The following is a 22,382-nucleotide window of genomic DNA, read 5'->3' on the forward strand; positions in this document are numbered from 1 at the left end:
AAACAAACATTCTTTAATAAAGGCTGAATGGTTGTAATGGGTCATGGAAGTATGGTGGCCTAGTTTTTAGTTACCCCACAACCCTGGTCTTCAAATGTTTTTTTTTTCATTCAGTGCTAAACTCCTTTTATTAGTAGCTAATGCACAGCTTACCCAGAAGCAGCTCTGCCAAACCCACCAGAATCCAGGATTTATAGCTATCATCCATGTCCTCTGGAGCTGAACATTTCCTTCAGAACTGTCAGAATATTTACTTAACTTCTAAATGGAGGTCTTACTCCCCAAGGTGCAACCTCTCAATCCATAATGCTGGATGAGCTGTATCCGGGTGGCAGGCTGCGGACGTGGGAATGCCATCAGCCATCCTGCAGTAGCTCAACCAGGGTTATTTTTTCAGAAAGCTGGGTTCCCGTGGCCTAAGGGAGAACTGGACAGTCACAGTGGTGGGTTTCTCATGAAAAACAAACATATTACTTGCCCCAAAGACATTCTGTCTATTTTTCTCCAATTTGTTTTTTGTTCTCTATTTTTTTCCCTCTGGCATTTTTATTGCACATCAAAGGGTTAGATCACCCAAAAATGAAAATTCTGTCATCATTTACTCACCCTCATGTCGTTCCAAACATGTAAGGCTTTTGTTCATCTTCGAAACACAAATGAAGATCTTTTAAACGAGATTTTAATTAGTGATTCAGTCCAGATTTTCTGAAGAGATACTAATGCTTTATATGATGAATAGATTGAATTTAGGCTTTTATTCACATAAACATTCATCAACGCACACATCAGTTGTAGTAAACGGAAGCTCTCAAACTTGCTTGTTTGACGTGCGACAACCAATGAGGTCCATTCTTGTGTTACGCAGCACACTTGAGCTTTCACAAGAACCAATGAGGTTAATTCTCGTGTGTTACGCAGCACATTTGAGCTTCCGCAAGAACACTGAGGTTAATTTTCGTGTTACGCAACACATTTGAGCTTCCGCAAGAACCAATGAGATTCATTCTCGTGTGTTATGCAGCATGTTTGAGCTTAAGCTAGAACCAATGAGGTTCATTCTCGTGTTATGCAGCACATTTGAGCTTCCACAACAACCAATAAGGTTCAGTCTCATGTGTTACGCAGCACATTTGAGCTTCCACAAGAACAATGAGGTTCATTCTTGTGTGTTACGCAGCATGTTTGAGCTTCAGCAAGAACCAATGAGGTTTATTCACGCGTTATGCAGCATGTTTGAGCTTAAGCTAGAACCAATGAGGTTCATTCTCGTGTGTTATGCAGCATGTTTGAGCTTAAGCTAGAACCAATGAGGTTCATTCTCGTGTTATGCAGCACATTTGAGCTTCCGCAAGAACCAATGAGGTTCATTCTCGTGTGTTACGCAGCATGTTTGAGCTTCCTCAAGAACCAATGAGATTCATTCTCGTGTGTTATGCAGCATGTTTGAGCTTAAGCTAGAACCAATGAGGTTCATTCTCGTGTTATGCAGCACATTTGAGCTTCCACAACAACCAATAAGGTTCAGTCTCATGTGTTACGCAGCACATTTGAGCTTCCACAAGAACAATGAGGTTCATTCTTGTGTTACGCAGCATGTTTGAGCTTCAGCAAGAACCAATGAGGTTTATTCACGTGTTATGCAGCATGTTTGAGCTTCCTCAAGAACCAATGAAGTTCTTTCTCGTGTTAAGCACGAGATGATTCATTTATTTAATTATTTTTTATTTTTTAATTAATGCATTTGTTATTTTATTTATTTTACTTAATTCATTTTGTTTTTTGCAAGGGTCAAACGGACCCTTGCAAAAAACAAAATTAATTAAGTAAAATAAATAAAATAACATAAATGCATTAATTAAAAAATGATAAATAATTAAATAAATCAAAGAAAACTTAAACCTTTGACAAGTAGAAGAAAGTAGATAAAATCTCTGTAGGATCACAAACACATTTTTATATTGTTTCAGGAATGTCACATTTTCCTACTTAATATTCATAAGCGAAGACCATGTAATAACTGGACAAACAGTCCATCGAAGCTAAACCCTGCTGCTTTAAAACTTGTTCTGGTGCCACAGAGAGGTTAAGGGTCTCAGTAATGCTGTTCAGCTAGCACAGCTATTTTACTAATTTACCGAGCAAGCCCTCACAGTGTTTGTTTGTGTGTGTGTGTGTGTGTGTGTGTTTGTGTGTGTCAGCAGGTCTGACGGGTTTATGAGGAAATCTCTCCAGTCCACTTTAATAGGCCACTGCTTGGCTGTAGATAGAGATCAGCATTCCATTCCCTCATTTATATGCAAATGAAGAGTGACATCATCAGCCGACTGCCTTTGTGAATGTTCTTGTGTGATTTTAAGGATTGTAAATGTGTAAGAGTAGTTGTATGTGTATTAGAAGGTGAAGTTATGATTAAACGCATCAGTGTTTGCATCTATAGGTTGTGTGGGCATGTTTGAGTTTTTATTGTAAGGTCGTATGCCTTCCTGCTGTCTGTAACATTCTTTTATGCTGCAGGAGAGCAGAGCTGTGGAATGCATTAATCACTGACGTCTAATTCTCTCTCTCTTTGTATAAAACAATGGGGTCCAACCTGACCCTGACTGTTTAGGCTGTTTGCTTTTTCAATGCCTTCGGTGGGTTTTTGTCGAAAGTGTGGCATGGTCTGGCTGGTAAAATACACAATCACACGAAGAGAATTTTAATCTTGGTACATCTTTAACTCTGTGATCCAAGCCAAACAATTGGTGGTTTGAATTACACCAAATTTAAAATGGGTGGTCCTCTGTTTAACACACAGGCGCATGTGTAAATCATACCTGAGCTATCCATCTCACTTTTTTTGCTAATTTTAAATAGGGACGATAATGATTTATAGGCCTATTCAAAATGTTTAATTGTTGTTAATTTAAAAGCTTAGGCTTATCAATTGTCTAGTCAATTTAAGAAAAATCGGCATAACCAACCATTCATATTATACAATCACACAAGCCATGGCATCACAAGTGCACCCTTAATTTAGTTTTTGGCTTTGTTTATTCATGTTAATGCATTTTTCGATAATTAACAGTCGCATTCACTGCAGGCACAATGCTACTGTGGTAAAGTAAAATGGCAAGCACAGCGATACTCCATCAGTCTCCCTGTATAATCACAACTGACAATCATGTCGGTGCTCACCGGGATAGCATGCAGGTACACTGACCTCTCTCTGTGACTGTGTATACAGTAAGTACACATTAAACTGTTCAAAAGAGCCAGTAGAGATTCATTTGTAATGTTACAAACATTAATTTCAATAATTGCTGTTCTTTTGAACATTCATCAATGAATTCTGATGAAAAAAAGCATTACATGGTTTCCACAAAAATATTTGGCAAACCAACATGGTTTTAGCATTAACAATAATAATAATAATAAATGGGCATTAAATCAGCATATTATAATTTCAGAAGGATCATGTGACACTGAAGACTGGAGTGATGATGCTGAAAAATTAGGTTTGCCACCACAGGAATAAATTACATTTTAAAGTGTAATACAATAGAAAACATCATAATAAATGCCACTGTATTGTTGACCAAGTAAATGCAGCCTTGGCAAACATAAGAGTCTTCTTTCAAAAGCATAAAACAAATTAATATCTTACTGACCCCAAACTTTTGAACAGTAGTGTATAATAGACTACTCACCACAACTTCTGTTGTTGTTGGTATTTGATTTAAATTCAAAGTAGAAATACATTTGATCAAACAGTTTTGTTTCATATCTTTATGTAGACTTGATAATTAATGGTAAAATAAGGCATTTAGGATGCTTAGTATATTTACCTAAAGACATTAAATACAGTAGACTGAATTTATTAAAAGGTAAACATAAATACTTGCTTTTCAGATCTATATTTATATAAATTGGAGATTGTAGTCTTACATGCACGTTTTGCTGTATTTGCTTAAATTAATCAATTGATAGATTATTGATTTTAATATCAAGCATCCCTTGTTTCAAAAGAATTTATTATTTTAAAAAAGCTCTTATTTGTAAAATAAGTCTGTCTGTAACAGATTATGCACAGTCTATATTCATAAGAGGAGAGATTTCCACTATAAATGTATTTATGGACATCATAATTATAATACAGACTACAAAGAAAATACTCTCTTTTTTATTCATTTGTCGCTTATCTTTCAAACACACATTTTTCTTTAGTTCGACACAACCCTCATGCTCAAGTGCTTTTTAAAGTAATTGTTTTCTGTGCTGGCTGTTTATGAACAAAATGAAGACACTTCCATTTCTCGTTTTTTTTGTTTGTCTTTTATACTGTTCTCATTCTTTGTCTTCTGCTGAAAGAGTTTAATGAATATTGATGATAGTTAATATGTATATATGATTGGCACTTTGGAATTGCAAGGTCTGAATGTTGTCAGTGAATTCCTTTAGTGATGATTATTGGTGGTAATGTGTTTTCTAGTGAAGCAGTTTCAAATATTTATGTCCTTGTATAAGGAAATATTTGCTGTTTGAACTGTCTTGTTTTACGGTTGGTTTTACATGTAGTTCTTCTGAACAGTGAACTTCAATAATGGACCCCCCCAAACGTATATTACATAGAGTAGATGTACTGAAAAGTCAATTCAATTATGATTTTCGAGTGTCTGTTCAAATAGCAGAATATAACTATATTTTGACATTTTCTGAAAACAAATGTAAATGCAAATCTCAGTGTCACAATGCTGCTACTCTAGAGGCATTGCTATCATGTACTTTCTAAGGTGTTCTGAGTTGTTTTTAGTTTGCAGCTGCAACGGTGATGCAACACAATTTCAGAAACCGAAAATATCTAAATACAAATAGAAAAACGTACAAGGATGCCGTGTGTTGTTCTTAAAACTTCATGCATGAACTCTGTAGAAGTTTTCTCTTTCAAATCGCTAAACTCTGTCAACAAAACTCGCTGCCCAGTCGAAGAGCCAAGGTTCCATGAGCTTGGTTAGGCATGGCACAATTACAAACTGGAACTAGATTAGAAAGCGAATGGTTTAATTCGGTAATTGTTTCAGTTTGTCTAGGTTTTTTATTGCTTTTTTTGAGGACAAGTTTGACCTGAGGCTACAAGTAGCCATTTAATTGCATAACACCGTTTTTAGAGGGTTTTTTTTTGGTGGATAAAAAAAATAAGGATCACACCCCAGCACAACAGATTTGCAGTCAGGCATGTTGAATTTGAAGGTTTATATTCTGTTCATTGATTTGCTTTGCTCCTTTCTCTGGTTTGGAGGAAAATAAATTTGTTTTTGGTTCTTTCTTTGAGAAATCATTCAATTTGTTGTTGATTCTTGTAGATGAATAGAGAGAATCGTTATCAAAAAGACAAATGGAAGAATGAATCTTGGTGGAGAAACTAGTTTGTTGTTGTCTCTTGTGTTTAGACCGCGCTCACTGTGCCAGACTGAAGCAGTTAAGAAAACTCCACTGGCATAATTAAAAGAAATTCTCCATTGTGCACATCAAGGGTTTTTCATGCCTCACTGGTGCACCTCATGTCGGAATATTGTGTCTTTGATTCGCGTCCAAACATATGTTCAGAGAGTCACACCGCTCTCCCAGCAGAAGTCGATCTGCCAAACCAGTGAAAGAAAGTTATGCAATATTCATAAACGTTTGTGGCGGCGACAGCCTCGCTGCGAGGTCACGGTCTCCTCACTTCACCCCGCACTCTGTTTACCCATCATCCTCCACTTCTGCTGCCGCCCCACTCGATGGGTGGTGACTCACAGACTGTGTTTTTTCAGAGCTGTATCACGGCTGACAGCATGCTTATAACGGTTTAATTCTTATTTTCCCATAACCAGATATGAAATCTATTGGATAGCTACTCCGGATTTGCAGTGTCTAATGTAGAACTTTGAAGAGACCGTACAAGTTACCGTACAATCAGCCCAGTAGTTACTGCAGTAACTGTGCAGTAACAACACATAGCCTATAATGTACAAAAACAAAGCAAACAAACACCGGGGCTCATATTACATGAAAAGTGCAAAAGCACAAACCAACATTGGGTAGTAATACAGTACCGGTATGTTCTTTGGGAGTAAGAGTTAACAATACATTGGAGTCAATAATAACCACAAATAGAAGCAATAAAGTAGGGTTACTATAGTGCACATTTCGATATTTTCATATGAATATAGTACCTAATTAAGCATTTTGTTTCTCCTCTATTATATTGTTAATATCCCCATGTTCAATAAATAATAAAAAGAGACTCCAGACCCTCTTAAATTTGTCTTCTTCACCCTAGAATATAGGTTATCTTTTCCATTGCAAAGCATCTCTTAACCATAGAGTTATAGGCCTTTCTGTCTTTTTCTAATAAATGACGATGAGAATCCAATTTACTTTGCCGCTGAAATGATTTGGGATTCTATTATTAATTATACATATTTATGTGCCACGTTCTGAAAATGTATTTGCGAGCCTCACATGTTGAAAGAAGGGACCGTTTAAAGCTTTGATCTCGGAGCAATGCATTTCATACGCTTTAAAGCATCACTGCAAGGGGATTCTACCGTTCCTCTCGCTGTAAGCAAATAGGTTTAAAGCCATCAAATAGCTTTTAATATCTGCAGAGTAATATGAATTTAATTAGGCACTATTATTCTCTAACAAGCTGAAGCGATTAACTTCTGTTTTGAACAGACTTTTAAACCGGTTTCTCTTTTAAACACTAATCGGTTTCTTAGCTGCATGCTCTTCTGCCTCCAGTATCGAATCCTGTCTTACACATTTATTTAGGTAATGAAGAGAGTCTGCATGGCATAAATCAAAGTACTCTCTATCTCCTATCTCTTGATTTGCCACTTAGCATTTCATCTCTTTGAGGTTCTTATATCGTGCTCCTGTGGATTGAAGGAACACTTTCATTCATCTTCATTACATCACGGTGGGGCCACCGTATAGGGTCCACAGAGGACCCAGCTGCCTTGGAACAGCCTTCTGAGTCGCTCTTTTGTGTTTGTTTTACTTTAACAATTAAGCTTGGTTCAAGAAAAAAAAGAAAAGACGAACACAATCTTACCAAACTGATTTATGAGTGATAAATAAAAATAAAAGGTCATGTTAAACTATTTATATATATATATATATATAACCTAATCATGAGTAATGTAATTTTGTGAGTTAAATCTACATACCGGTGCAATAAAAACAATTTAAAATTGGTGGATTTGTGCTGTGGTTCACATAATCTAATCTCATAATTAGTGATGTTATTTTACAGAGAAAGCGATTTGAAAAATGACGGAATGAGTGTATGTCTCAAGATATCCAAAGCCATATCCATATCCAAACCTCAGTGTGTAATTTCATGTGGCTTTAAAATTATGATTTATTACGTAAACTGAACACATTGGGAAATTTGGAAATTTGACGACTTTAAATTCTTGAAAATCTTCTAAATTGTTACTTTAGTTGCCACCTTACTTAAAGCTAGCTTCATAAATGTTTCATTGCCCTGAGAAAGTAGGACACATCCACAATGTTGAGTACAACTGAAATATCCTTTTTGCTTTTTTTTTTTTTTTGGTCAGGATGCATTTGAGTAATATTGCAGAATGCTTTTTGCTTAGTGGCTCAGTCTGGAAATCCAAACCCTCTGATTATCATCTCTTAGTCACATTACACACATTTCTTTTAGGAATCAGGTAAGCTAATTTGTTTCCCAGAGATAACTTGTCTGGATATAATGTTCCTGTGAGGTCCGAGGGTGGTTTTTGCTGGTTTTATCATTTCTGCATTTCAGGTTTAAGCTCCGCGAGAGGTCAATGGCGTTTCATTGCTGTACAATCTGTTTCAGAGATACTTGCCAGCGGTTCTGCAATAACAGGCCTCACAAACCCAAAATCCAAACGCTCATATTGGCGTTCCCCCAGCCCCACCACCACAGTCTGATGTCTGCAACGCTACTGTGTACTCTCATCGGCAGAGGTTTCGTAGACTACACGGTTTGGCTGCTCTCCTCAGTCCACTGTCGTCCCTGCAAGTGGTTGACTCCTCACCACACAGATGTAAACTCTGCAGCAAACTATAATTTCTGGTGGCTGGGGGAGGAAACATAAAATATTTTTGTAGCGTCTACTGCTCCTCTTTCCCAACCAGTCCACGACAAGCACATGAAGAGCCAAAGCAAACTCAGTGTTGGTGATGTTACATGCACCCCTTGGTTCCTGAAGGAGCTTTAGGTCACCATGCTGCTCTTGGGCCTGTAATCCATCAAATCCCAAAGTGGGATTGAGTTCTGCTCTGTTCTCCTTTCATTAGCTAGCTTGAAGGAATTTGAGGCTTTGGGTTGCTTCTTAAATAAATAAGCATCAAAGCTAATCTGGCCTTTTGATTTGGAAGCTCTTTGGATTCTCAGCTTCTGTTATTCTTCAGATTCCAGAAGTACAGAGGAAATGAAAAGAGAAATGGTGAGCTGGATGTGCATCAGAGCTTGTTGTTGTATGGACTGTCAATCACAGTGACATGGGTCTCAAGACAATGGCTATGGTCTCAAGACAAGTTACTATGCACACACAGGCTTTTGGATATGTCCAAAATATATGAGTGAAAGCACCTCAATAGAAGGTGCACTCAATACATTTTCTCTAATTAAAAAAGTTGAAAAGCTACTGAAATGTTATTCATGGTATCAAAATTCCAACCTTGTTTATCAGCTTGCGTAGTATAGTGATACTAATTCAAACAAACTAAAGGCACATGGAATTTGTGCCAGTCAGATCCATTTGCAAGCTCGAGGGTGGCCTGCATATGAAAAAAAATAGTTTAGTTTAATGTTTAAACTTTGTAAAATCAAAAACATTGGACATCATTTATCCCGGGCTTTGAAGTTACATAACAAAATTTGATTGCAGCCTTCTGTTGTTCAGGGGTAATGAAATGCTCTGTACTGGAATAGATTAACGTCATACTTCAGAGCAGGATGTCTCAGTTTGTTGCCAGAGGAATGTGGCTGCTTTAACACCTTATCTGCCCAGTTAGAAAGTGGTTCATGCTCTGAAATAAACATGTCTGAATTGTACATTCCTCAATAGAGGGTAGAAAGAAGGGTGATTGCCCTGACACTGTGTGACCCAAAAGGACAAACCCTCAAGTTTGCCATCCACACCTGTTAAAACATTTTTGCCATCATCTTTGTAAAATATCCCATTAATCCTTTGTAAGCATAAAAAAGTGTTGTATACATACAGCATTTTTTTGGTGTCAGATGTGAGTTATGTAGTTGGCAAAAATGGGCATTGTAAGGTTGAAAGCCGAACACTTTAACTCAAAATCACGGCTGCTTGCAGTGCAAGTTAACCGCTCATTCACCCACAGTAACCGGCTGCAGCATCGCAGGGTTTCTGTGACTCTTTTGATAGCTCTATGAAACCCAAACAGTCCCAGCGCTGAGCTTCTCTGAATACACACACGTTCCAAAGCCAAGAAACCCAGCACCAGCAGCCAAGAAACCTGTGAGCGCTTCACAAAGGAGACGAGCCTGAATGCAATTGGCTCCGGGAATGGATGTCTCTTTCGGTGAGATAAACTCAATCAATGAAAGCGTGAACAGATGGTTTTCTCTTCCTTAAGCATCCTAAGGTCTTACTGGCTTTGGTGTCCCTGCCAAGACATCTCTACCTCATTGTTGGGCCTTTGTCATCGCGAGCCACTACTGACACAATGACCTACTGTTCAGCCTGATGGGTTGGGATTTTCTCTGGATTTCTGGGAAAGCAGTAAAGCCAAGACCAAGAAGACTACAAGCAACTCGGCAGGCTGAATGAGACACACTTGTGTTTGCCATCAGTGTTATTGTGTAGCTTGATGTGCATTTAACAGGGTAGGTCAGATTGACATTAGATCCCATTTAGGAAGTGTCTGAAAACTTGCTACCTTGCTTCCCAGTCAGTCAGTGAGTAAATTGGCATTTTTTTGTGAAATAAAGGTAATTGCAAAGAAAGTTTTAGACGGGCTTCTAAGAGACTATGATCTAAAACAAAGTTAAAGACAGCTTGAAAAGTTATGGTTCAAAGTTGTGGGGTTTTTTTTCTTAAAGAAATTAAATGTTTCTTAAGCACCAAATCAGCATATTAGAATGATTTCTGAAGGATAATGTGACAGAAGACTGAAGAATACCTGCAAAAAATTCAGCTTTGCCATCACAACAATAAATAAAAATTAAAAAAATATTAAAATAGAAATTATTTTTTCAATATTAATGTCTTTGCTGTATTTTTGAATCTCTACAGACACTCATTACTGTGCATCAAGGTCAGTGCGGTAAACTTTTATTTTTTTAAGTGACTTAGGATGATTGAATACTCGCATGTATTCAGGATGCATTGAAAATGTGTTTGGTGGTTACACTCCATTATGTTTTTAAAGTTTTCTCTTGAACTTTTATTGAAAATGGTAAAAAAATTTTTTTTAAATCATATGAAACCAGTATGAATACAAAAAGTGGTTAACTCTCTCTGGGCTTTCAATAGCCCATTAAATCATAGGATTGCACATTCACCCGTCACATCACTCCCACTTATCAGGTCGCCGTTGGACCATGAGTCAGCAGTTCTCTAAACCTGAGTGTCAGGCTCATTAGGCTCAAAAAGAGAATAGCCCAAGTGAAGGAACAGGAAAAATGTCCAAAAAAGGGAGGGGAGGGAAAGTAATTGAAAGAATGTGGAGGACAAGAGGGGGCTAGATGACTCACTGCTAGCATGTACTCTGCCCTCTCACTGCAGCGAGGTCTGGTCTCTTGAGCGTGGCTGAAGTGTGTGCTTATGGAGGAAGAACATGCTGCTGTGCTCAGTGTGAAGCAGAACTTCTGGTAGCTACTGAAACCAGAAGAGCAGGCCTGTTTAGAACTCAAGAACTGAAAATTAAAATCCTGAAACCATAACACAGTGGCAAAAGAGTATTTGTCATCTAAAGGGTTAAACAAAGATAAGAGGTCATGGCGATCGACTAAACAGCAGTTCTCCTTCCTGTTGCTAGCATAAACCCGGCACAGCTTGCCCAGGGGTGGGCCGCCTTGTTTGTTTTTTCTAAAAATCATACATTTTTGTACGAATCAAATCATACAAATTAATTCAAAATGGCCAACTCGTAAAATAATACTTCTCTCATGAGTTCTCACCATGACTCAACCCGTGATATGATCTGAACTAGAGCCCGACCGATATGGATTTTTGGGGGCCGATGCCAATACCGATATTAGGGAGTAAAAAAAGCCCGATACCGATATATCGGCCGATATTATTTATGTGTATATTATAAAACAGTAGCAATATTATTTATGTGTATTATAGTACAGTATACCAGTCAAAAGTTTGGACACTTTCCTATTGGTGTGTACAAACTTTTGATGGGTACTTTACACAGTAGCTATAAACAGAATAAATATATTTTATAAACACGTTTTGCAATGATCACTCAAATGTGGTAATCAAACACTTGTGTGACACAGATATGTAATGGAGGCAGGGGGAATGATAGAATGAGAATTATACAGCTGAGCTGTAACCAAACTAGTTTGCATTGCATGTTATATTATATTATATTATATTCTAAATACTGTTGCATAATCTTCACTAACGACGACTTTGTCTTTTAATTTAGTCATAACTTGTATCAATAAATATATAAAAAGTGTCACTGACAAAACCTTATTATCTTCTATTTTTACTCTTAATTCCTCTAATCTCTACCAGTGGAGGAAGAACTCAGATCTTTTTACTAAAGTAAACTGAATAATATCATAATGAAAACGTTTTTAATTACATATGTACAGTACTTTTATACTATTTTAAATAATTAGTAAGCAAAATGTACTAAACGTGAAACTAGGCTACTCTTAATGCAAAATGGCCCTATATAAAGTGTTACAATTATATACATTTTTGGAATATTGCTTGATGTTGTAACGTAGCGTTATCAGGCAGAATGAGCTTTAACACTGTGTCTACACCGGACGCAGCCGTTACTGCTCGCGTCGCAACAGCTGTTTACCCTAGACAAAGCAGAATCAGTTTACTGTCGGAGATCGCTCGCGCCACGCATTTTAATCAATGTTTCATCAACCAATTGCCTTAATAAATAAGGAGGCCTAAATATAGCAGACAATATAATCAGGACTTCTCAGCTGCGCGCTTGCAATAGTCACAAGCTCACACAATACGTGACAGAGGCTTGTAGCAGAGAAATCAATTCTGTGAATTACACTGCGCAAATCACAAGTAGGCTACTACACACCGGATGAAGAAGGGTTGGCTCTCAGTCTCCACAGGCTACATAAAATATTCATTTTATTTTATTTTATTTTATTTTTCGTGTTTGCATTTATGAGGAAAAAACAATGTTACAGACGCGACAGTTTAGCACTACGGACGTGAGCGCTCTGAAAGCGGCACTAATGCTTTGAAACTTTCACATAGACATCAAACAGAAAGCACAAAACCTTTCGTTTCAAAGTGAATTTCGTTTTGTATTAATTGTATCTTAATTTTAATCAATGTTTCATCAGCCATTTGCCTGGATTTAATTTATAAGAAGTAAATTTAGCAGACGATAGATAATCTCGACACGGAGGCGCCTGCGGGTGAACTGGAGCTCGTCTCATGAACCGAAACTCAGCGTATAGACCTGAGAATTGAAATATATCTATATTGAAATGTCTACTTTTAAACAGAACAATTCAAAACGAAAGACAGACAGACTCATGTAATCGTATGAAATGTGCATTTCTCTCTGGCGCGCGCTCACTGAAGATCGCGAGTCAGCATCGTCAACTTCATCTTTGGCTGACACTGACTGAAAACACTTGTTTATTAATAAACAATTAAAATGTCTCCTTGCTATATTTGTTGTATTCATAATCATTATTTTTGCCAGTTCTTGTGACAGCTTTTAGGTGCTTTATTGGCAGCGCCACCCTTACATGAATCACCGTACCCGCATTTTTTAAAATATTCATTTATCGGCCATTATAAATGCCGATACCGATAGTTAGGAAAATGCCTAAAATCGGCCGATAATATCGGCCCGCCGATATATCGGTCGGGCTCTAATCTGAACCATGAGTTTTGTGATCTGTTGAACCACTATCACCATCCTACCTTGGCTTCAGTTCACTGGTTGAAGATATTGAGCTTTTTTTTTTTTGCAGCAGTATGAAAAAGCAGATGTTTAACTTATTTTGCTTTAAAGCTATTCATTGGCATATTAATCATCTAGAGCAGTGGTTCTCAACCTTTTTTGGGCCAGCGCCCCCTCTCCATTATCCAGGTCCCTTACGCCAGTTTTTACGATGTTGTTACGGAAAGGCCGAAGCTGATCGGTTGTTTTTGTCACATGACCTGCTGTGTGCTTGCTGCATTCTGAAAAGTTCAGATGTTTTCAACCGACCGTGTCGCTTCTTTTATGAACGTGCTTGCCGCGTGCCTACTTTTGAAATAATTTAACGATTTCGAAATAACGAATTTGCACGCGCATAAAATGCGATATGTGAACGGCTCCTGACTGGTTCGAGTCGGCACTCTGAGTAGACATTTAAAATTGATGTGCAATTCTTGCTTTATGTTAAATGTAAAAATGTTAAATAAAATAGAACAATAAATGAATAAATATTAAGCCTACGCATTTTTAAAACATAGTTCAATAAAGCCAACATTTAAAAACATTTTGGCAGTTTTTTTTTCTTTTTCAATTTGAAAAATATCCATGAAAATCTTGTTAAAATATATGCTATTATAAACTCGTAGAGGCAACAAATTAACTTCTGACTATCTCCCATGCCACTCAAAATACCCTAGATATAAGATCGGCTGTCATTGGACAGTAAAAACAACCGTAGGTTATAGGCTGTATTATTAAAGTTGTAATGTTTGCACTTCGGTTTTTATTACGCATTTAGTAGAGTATTGCAAGAAGCTGCCAGCTTACATTAACCTTATTTAAAAAAAAAATACAATCATTATTTTTCTTGAAAAATTGTTAGAATTGTAGGCCTAAAATACCTTGGTATCAGCTTGTTTTCATCAATGGTATAATTAATACAATGTCAATTAATTAGGTTTGTCAAGATTAATTTGTGTTCATAATCAGTAAAAAAAAAAAATCTTCTAACAAGAATATATGCATATAAACAATTCAATTATTATTGTATTATTAATTATTTTTAACTATCTTGACACTATCCAAGCAGCGTTTCACGCTCAGATGTGGCGGCGGAATTAATACATAACCAAAATGTGATTACAGAATATATTTAAATTATCCATCAAATTGTCATTTTCTCCTTACAGTCTTGCGAGTTAACAATAATGCCTGACCAGTAAATTACTTGGTGAACCAAGAAAACATTTTGGCATTAGACATTGACATTAGTTACTGCCTAAAAATGTAAAAGTTTTACCTTTATAAATAGAATTTAGTTTAATTAATTTTAAACTTTGTCGCCGGAGTGAATTGGGAACATGATTTATTGAAAATATATAAGTGGTTCTCAAGCCAATAATTTTTTTATGTCTTGTCAATTTCCATTCCTCCGCTGCATGATTCTAGTCAGCGCTGGATTCTAGCCACCACCGGATTGTTGTCAGCAACGGATTCTAGTCAGTGCTTGAGCGCTGGTCTATGACTGGAAAAATAATAGTCGTTGCAAAAGAAACGATACATAGCTTACATGTCACATTAAATTGGCAGATTTTAGAATGTTGTAGGCAATTACTTTGCAAGTAATTAAATGTTTAATCTTGTCTTGCCTGGATCTTTGGTGTAAACTCGTGAACGCCCCCCATGAACACCTGAACGCCCCCCTTTCAAAAATCTTGCTTCCATCGCCCCCCATTGTTCTCTAAACGCCCCTGTTGAGAACCACTAATCTAGAGCATTGAATTAGATGCCCATAAACTACACAAAATATCCCTGCTTTTGAGCAGTCTTTCATACTGCTTTAAGACATATTTCAGAGACTGAACACTGTTGGACCTCTATTCTGTTTGTAGTGACTTAACACTCACCTCCCTAGTCAAACACGGGAGAGAATAAACAGCGTAGTCGGTAATGGAAATTAAGTCTCGCTGTGTTTACCCCTGCATCAGGAGAACTTGTGTCTGGATAAATTTTGCAAGATAGCCAGCCTCATTGGTCAGTAGTTCCTACAAGGGTTATTTAACACCAAATGCCCTCTTCTAGTCCCAGAGGAGGAACAAGAAACCAGCGAAATTCAGAATGAACTCTGGTTGACCATAACTATGCGCTTTAAGTCGTGGAAGGGTGCTGTAAGGAATTTGCAATGATATCTGCTTCCAACAGTCATGGAGACTCCTACATTGTAATAATGAGCATTTGGGCTGTGTTTGTTCAAGCGGTCGTATATTCTTGATCGTAATCAAATGTGATATGTAGTTAAACGCTTTGTCACAGCAATTCTGAGCCCTCCGTGGCTTTGTAGTTCAGTGAATATTGTGTTGCATGCATGAGTCTCAAGTTCACTTCAGAGCCCTGGTTGTTTCATCATCCATATAATGTGCATCTTCTATGTGACAAATATAGCAAAATATCAAGCAGCCATTAGGCATGAGGAATTGGAGGCATGCAATTAGCCAATTCTCAGTATGACTGGAAAATTACAGAGTGGAACTTGTGATCAGCGCATTTCCTGCTTTCATAATATTTTGCACTATTTTTACTGGTTGCTGCAAAGCGTTTTTCTGATGTAAAAAAAAAAAAAGATGTTAAAGCCTTAAAGACCATAATTAAATCATTGACTCAACCTCTTGTTGTTCCATATCTGCATGACATTCTTTCTTCTGAGGAACATTACAGGAGGTATTTAGAATATTGTCCAAGCTGCTCTATACCATATAATGAAAGTGGATTGGGTCCGAGAACATTTGTGGTCACCACTTGCTTTCATTGTGTGCAAAAGAACATTGGACATTCTGCTAAACACTTTTTGAGTTCCTTGCATCATCATTTTTGGATGAACTACTACTTTTAAAGGTTATAAAACAAAATAAATTGTTTTAAAATAACCTTTTTTGTGAGTCGCATCACAATCTGGATCAGATTGTACAAATGATAGGACATTTCATGACAGTTTGTCATGATTTTTTTTTACATAAAATTTAGTCACAGTGATAAAATCAGATTACTTATTGTCTCCTTATGAGTGACTTTAGTTGAATTTAGCCTACCATGTACATGCAAAGTTTAGCTAAGCTAGAGTCTTGAAATTCAGTTCAGGCTTTCAAATTATTGCATCAGTCTGTGGATGGGCTGTGCCCACTCTTTGAATAACCACAAAATGTCCTCTCTTTGAATAACTGAACGGATAGCAGAGAGAACTGTAATTCTGAAATTGCTTATGATTGTTTTTATGCAGCCAATATAACCTCAATAAAAACCCCATTTACAAGTTCCCTGAAAGTGCGAACCCTTGTTTTTTATGTGATTCCATATTGAACAGACTGCAAATTGTATATTTTGGTGGCATTGATAACCTCATTTAGATTAAGTCCTGAAAGATTATTTTAGAAAACCATCTGTATACTCATTTTTTTTTTAATTCTCCAATCTCCCATCCATTAATACAGTCTTTCATTAGGAATAGTTCACGCCAAAATTAAATTTGTCATCATTTACTCACCCTAATGTTGATCCAAAGACTTTTTTTTCTGTTCTTTGGAACATGAACATTAAAAACATAATGCAAACATATTTTGCATTATGTTTTGAAGTTAATGGGGTCTGAAACAACATGGGGACCCCACTGACCTACACTGTACGAACATAAAAATCACTTCTTGTTCCACATAAAAAGAAAATCACATTTGAAATTACGTGAGGGTGAGTAAATTATATATATTTTTTGTGCTTTGGAGATCTATCCCTTTAAATTCACGTCTTCAGACCTAACGTACTGGGACTGTATGTGAAATAAATGTGTGATTTAATGACACACTAAACATAGAGGTGGCTGGACTGAGCTTAAGTCGGAAATAACTTTACAGACTGCAAATCTGCTCACAATTCTCTCAGAAACAAGATTTATGGACTAACCAGGAAAGGCTTCAGTGCTTTGCTTGGAAGTATGTTGTTTCATAAAAAAAGGCTTCCATTTTAGGAGAGATGGTGCAAATCTGTGAATGTTTTCTAAGCTCTCACAAACATTCCTTCAAAACCTCATAATACACCCTGCGGACTGTTGTGGTTGCACTAAAAGCAACTCTCCTGGAATGTTCAAAAACAGCTTGTCGGCTCTCTCAGGAATGGCATGGACCAACAGTGGATTAAGTCTGTTGTCCTGACTGTGTCGTCCTCCTATTGTTTTGATTATTTTTAAGTCTGACTGATGGAGTCAATCCTGCCGTGTGTGTTATCAAATTTGGGTCTTGGTTATACAGGCTTGAATCACAGTTAGTTGGACAGCTCTTACTGTCTGAGAACACACTGTGCGGTTTGGCCACACGCAAGTTATGAGGTGAAGATTTGTCTTTGTGGTGACTTGTTAAAACAAAATGTCTAGGCAGAAACTTATCGAGGCTGAGGTCTTCAGCAGCTTTAAAAATATCCTAAACTAAGTACCTCTAATGAAGATGTTCACTCACTCATAGAAGCTTAATGGAATAGTTCAGCCAGAAATGGCTGAACAGAACAAAAACAGAACTCATACAATTCTAGACAGATTTCTTTTCTATTTCAGTTTATGCGTTAATTGTCCAATTGAACTGATTGCAGACATATTTATGAAGGGTTTGCATATAATTTGTTCTGCTTGTGTTTAAAAAATGCCTTATAAATATAAAAGTAGTAGGACAGACAGAAAGACAATAAATAAATATTAAATATTACATAAAAATTCCATATCGCTTGAGAGGTTTGTTGTTCTCTAAAGCCCTGAATAGTTTTGTGTGACAACATCAGAATATATGATGAAGGATTCTTAATTATCGGATGAGCTATTACTTTAAATATATTTTAAATGTTTCTCTTAAACACATAGGCTGTGTCCAAAAGCTTAGGTAGCTGCCTTGTTGTCCTATTAGCCATTGACTTATCTGGAAGCATTTGCTTTCTAAGGTACCTCCCAATTTCGGACACACTTCCTCTTCCAGCATAACTGCAACACATTAAAGACAGCTTTGATGATAACCAAGTGAATATTACATTACCATACTAATTTCTTGCTAGAAATTAAGGGAAAAGTTGAACAAATTGGGCAAAAAAACCCTACATTTACTCACAAACTGCCTACCAGACACAACTTTTAGATGCCATTTTTGTCCTTCAGTTCAACCGTCACTGAAACGTAAGCAGAGGAATATCATAGACAGCAATGGACACATCTGTGCTGCCTTCAAAACACGATCAGATGAAGGTATCTCAGTAGACAGGATGTAACACGATCATTGGATTTGGACGTGCATTATTGCCTTCCTACCTCCATATGATCCCTGCAGAGGCAGAATTGTTCAGCTTTCGTAAGACGCCTGAATTGATATCTGTTAAAGTTTCGCCTTGTACCTTCAAATCAAAGTGTAGCAAAAGTCCACAATCAACATGTTTCACACCTCTTTCCCTACAATCTCTATGTTAAAATGAAATGAAAATAACTATTTCTTTGGGGAACAGACAAACCTGCAAAGACACTTCAGTTCATTGAGAAACTTACATGCTTTTGTGTATATAATATCTAAAAATATGGTGAGCTGTGCTGACCATGGCCGCTGGGCCGGCAGAAAATGATTTATGATTAAATTTAATAACCAGAGAACGTGTCCTCCTATTCTCCCAGGCAGTTTTGCGTGCTTGCACAATTTTGAGCACTCTACTAAGCCGTTAAAATGCGTTCACCAGGTGAGGTTAATCTCTTGTCCGGTGCAGCAGAGAGATAGGCAAGGTTGCCATCACAAATCTCATTCAAATACTTGCGGAACATTTGCAGGTGGCAGCATTTGGCATTGTAAGCATGCTTCTGATGCGAAAGCTATGTACTATATATGCTACCCATATTTGTCCAAAGGTTTGCAGTCAATACGTTGTTGTTGTTTAAAAAAAAAAAAAAAAAAACTTTGTAGAGTATTCCAAATCTTATGATTGTACTTATGATGTGCCTTAGGGTGAAACAGAGTGGCTATCAAAGAATCACCAATATCACTTCACATATCGGTTTGTGTTTTACTAATGTGGAAGAAAATATTAATAATCAGAACTGTATTTGACACTTAGACCAAATATGTCTCCACAGCCCTCCAAATTTGATCCTAATGTGTGTGCTTATGAAATAAAATGGCTTTTAGCTGTGCCCGGAATAATCTTGGGGTTTTGGGTTAAGTCATTAAGTCACTCCACGAGACTGTGGATTTGTGATGATTAAAGGACAGTTGACTTTGTCGCGCACACACTCAAACACACACTTTTCACCTTCCATGGGTGTAATACATCATCCTAATGAACCTGTGCAGCCAGGGCATGCAATACTTGATTAATCCACAGTCATTAAATCCAGTCTGCCGAGGACATCAGGAGGGAAGAGCATCCTGAGCCCCTCAGCTCGACTCTCCATTAATCTACTGCATAACTGGCCTGAATACGACACCAGTCAAAACACACACACAGAGCTTTATAAGGTTTCTCACTTTTCTTGTTAAATATTTTAGAGAGAGAGTTCCAAAATGTAATCATCATGCCAAAAACAAAATGGTTTAAGTGGATGCAATAATATGCAGAAAAGTAGAGTATAATATAATTATGGTTCTAGATTGTTTTCCCAAAACAAAAATATTTTACATTTTAAATGTGCATATTTTCTAAGTTCATTTTTTTTAGTTCACTAGCATGTAGACGATTGATCTCAACTTGAAAATTATTATATTATTATTTGTTTTACATTATGTAGTAACCATTTTATAAAGAAGTAAAGCACAGTATCTTGTTATTGTGCATATTGTTGAGACATTAGGAATGTAAAAAATCCTATGATATATTGGAGGGAATATACCATATACTGTACATAAAGTTTCATGTAGATCAGCTTTGGCTGTCTGATTAATTATAGGGCTCCTCTCTTTTCTATCCACACAAAAAAAGAAAGTGCTAGTGGAGTATTGTAGACTGAAAGTTAAGACGGTGGGATAGGCTGCAGTTCTGAGGCAGACATGTTGTGCATTCCCTCTGCCAGGAAAGGGGAATTAACATGATAGATCGTGGATCTTTTTTTTTTTTTTCAGCAGGCGAGAGACAAAATTTCCATCCGCACATGCATTCCTAATAAAGCAGAGGATGAGCACAGATGGAGGGTTTTAAATGAAGCCCTTCTCCCTCACGGCAAACACACAAAGAGGTTAAAGGTTTAATGATCTAACCTGTTTACTCGAGTAAATACATGTACGTTTATGTCAAGTGAAATGAGTTTCTCATTTGCTTTATAAACAGGAAGGGCAAGGAATTTGCAGCATTTGTTTTCTGTTTTTCCACTTGATCTCCAGACCCTCTTCTGTGGAGCCACAGACCCTCAGTTTCCCTGTTCAACCTTATGCAATGTTCTTCATTATTATTATTACAAACTTTTATATTTATATAATTTTAAATAATTTATAGTTTTTATATTTCATATACAGTTTTATTCATATTTTATTTCTATTCAGATATTTGCCCCCAAAAAAGTATGAACCTAAATAGATTATCTCTAGTGTTAATAGGTCTATTTTTTTTTTTTTTTTTTTTACTGTTTTCAGAAAGTAATTTAGTGTGAGTGTTTGTATAGTTACAGACAGTATTTGTACAATAATGGCTTCCTTTGAAAATGTTTTTATAGCCATTTTACTGTTGTGACACTAATTTGCCCTCAAGTTTGTAAGCTGTCTTAATTGACATAAATGATTGTCATTAGGCAGGGGAATGCCTGTTTTTGGCTAACGGGCAGCGGAGTGCAGAAGTGACCTCTTTAAGGGTGCAGCGGGGACTGATGAAGTGTGTTTACTGATCCCTGGGGACTGGGAAAGTGTGTGTGTGTGTGTGTCTAAGTCATAGTTTGTGTATTCTATGTGTATGCTAAAGCCTATAAGAGGTTTCAGAGTTTGGCCCATCCCCAGGAAGTGTTGATAAAACCGGCTGGCCGGAAAGCTTGTGTAAATTATTACATTCCAGTTTAGTTTTGTAAGGCTATTTTTACCCTCTTAATCCTGTGCTGTGCTCCACCTTCACTCTTCCTCCTCCTTTGTGAACTGGAAAGACTGGTTTTTACATGCACCCAGAAAACCGGTTTCTCTCTCTGTCACCTTTGTCACATATGGCGGTGGGTGTTATCATTCATAAATAGCTCAGATTGTTAGTATTTGAAATATAGTAATTGAAATGTTTTAAAGTCTGTCTGTTTTGAGATATACAAAACTTTCTGTTCTCAGTGTGCAATGGGACATTCCACTTTCCAAAAATCCCCTAGACTCATACCACAAAGGCTAACTTCCTGTGTCTGTTTGTGTGTGTGTGTGTGTGTGTGTGTGTGTGTGTGTGTGTGTGTGTGTTTGTGTTGAACACAATTAGACTCTCTCGTCATGTGAAAATAATCCACAAATCCCAAACAATCGGAACAAACTAAACTGACTAAGCCTGAACTTTTCTCTGCAGAGCTTGGATGAGCTTGATGATGATGACGGAGAAGAGAAGCAGGGGAAGACGGATGAAAGTCTTACACTGCACAACACGGTCCAGAACGAGGCGCTGATCTCTGACCCCGGAGAGGCCCACTCCATACAGGTGAGAGTGTGTGAGTGTTTTATGAATGTCAGAGGATAGTCCTGCCTCTAGAGGGTGTTTGGAGTGCCGTCATCGTTCTGCCTTACAGAGGCAGTGTTGACCAAAGAAACAAACACAATCAAGTGACAAACAGAAAGCAGAACAGCCCAAGCTCATGGAGCTTCAAGCCACATTATGAGAAGAGATCATATCTCTTGACACTAGACATGACAGTGGTTTGTCTTCTATTTACGTTGTGTTACGACCTGTCTAGAGAGGAAACGTGATGAACAGGATCACAACGGCATTATATTTTGTATTTTAGATTTTTAAAGCCGAACTTCAGGGGCGAGCAAATGCCACAAAAAGAGGAAAAGAGAAATAAAACAAAACACAGTAATAAAATACCTCTCACAAATACTATATTAACAATGAATGCATATCAAGCGTAATATATTTTTTCCCTTGAATTTTTTTGAAAAATAAAAAAAATAATACACATTCATTATTATAATATATACACTACTTTTCAGTAAGATTTAAAAAAAAATATTAATTAACTTTTATTCTGCAAGGATGCATTAAATTGATCAAAAGTGACA

The 22,382-nt window shown here is 37.1% G+C and overlaps 1 protein-coding gene across 2 annotated transcripts in view; it reads left to right on the top strand.

Annotated features, from left to right (window-relative positions):
• The window catches only part of pawr (PRKC, apoptosis, WT1, regulator), a 72,161-nt gene that overhangs the window by 25,110 nt on the left and 24,669 nt on the right, over positions 1-22,382 (top strand). The window contains exons 2-3 of one of the 2 annotated variants that reach the window (XM_077234226.1): positions 21,111-21,173; positions 21,673-21,801. In XM_077234226.1, coding sequence (XP_077090341.1) covers positions 21,111-21,173; positions 21,673-21,801 — 192 coding nt within the window. The remainder of the gene's footprint in view (positions 1-21,110; positions 21,174-21,672; positions 21,802-22,382) is intronic. The other variant, XM_077234227.1, reaches the window with a different exon arrangement.

This window comes from Siphateles boraxobius, unplaced genomic scaffold (assembly GCF_051911475.1).
Source record: "Siphateles boraxobius isolate OS27281-9 unplaced genomic scaffold, OSU_SipBor_1 19, whole genome shotgun sequence".
NCBI classification, from domain to species: Eukaryota; Metazoa; Chordata; class Actinopteri; order Cypriniformes; family Leuciscidae; genus Siphateles; species Siphateles boraxobius.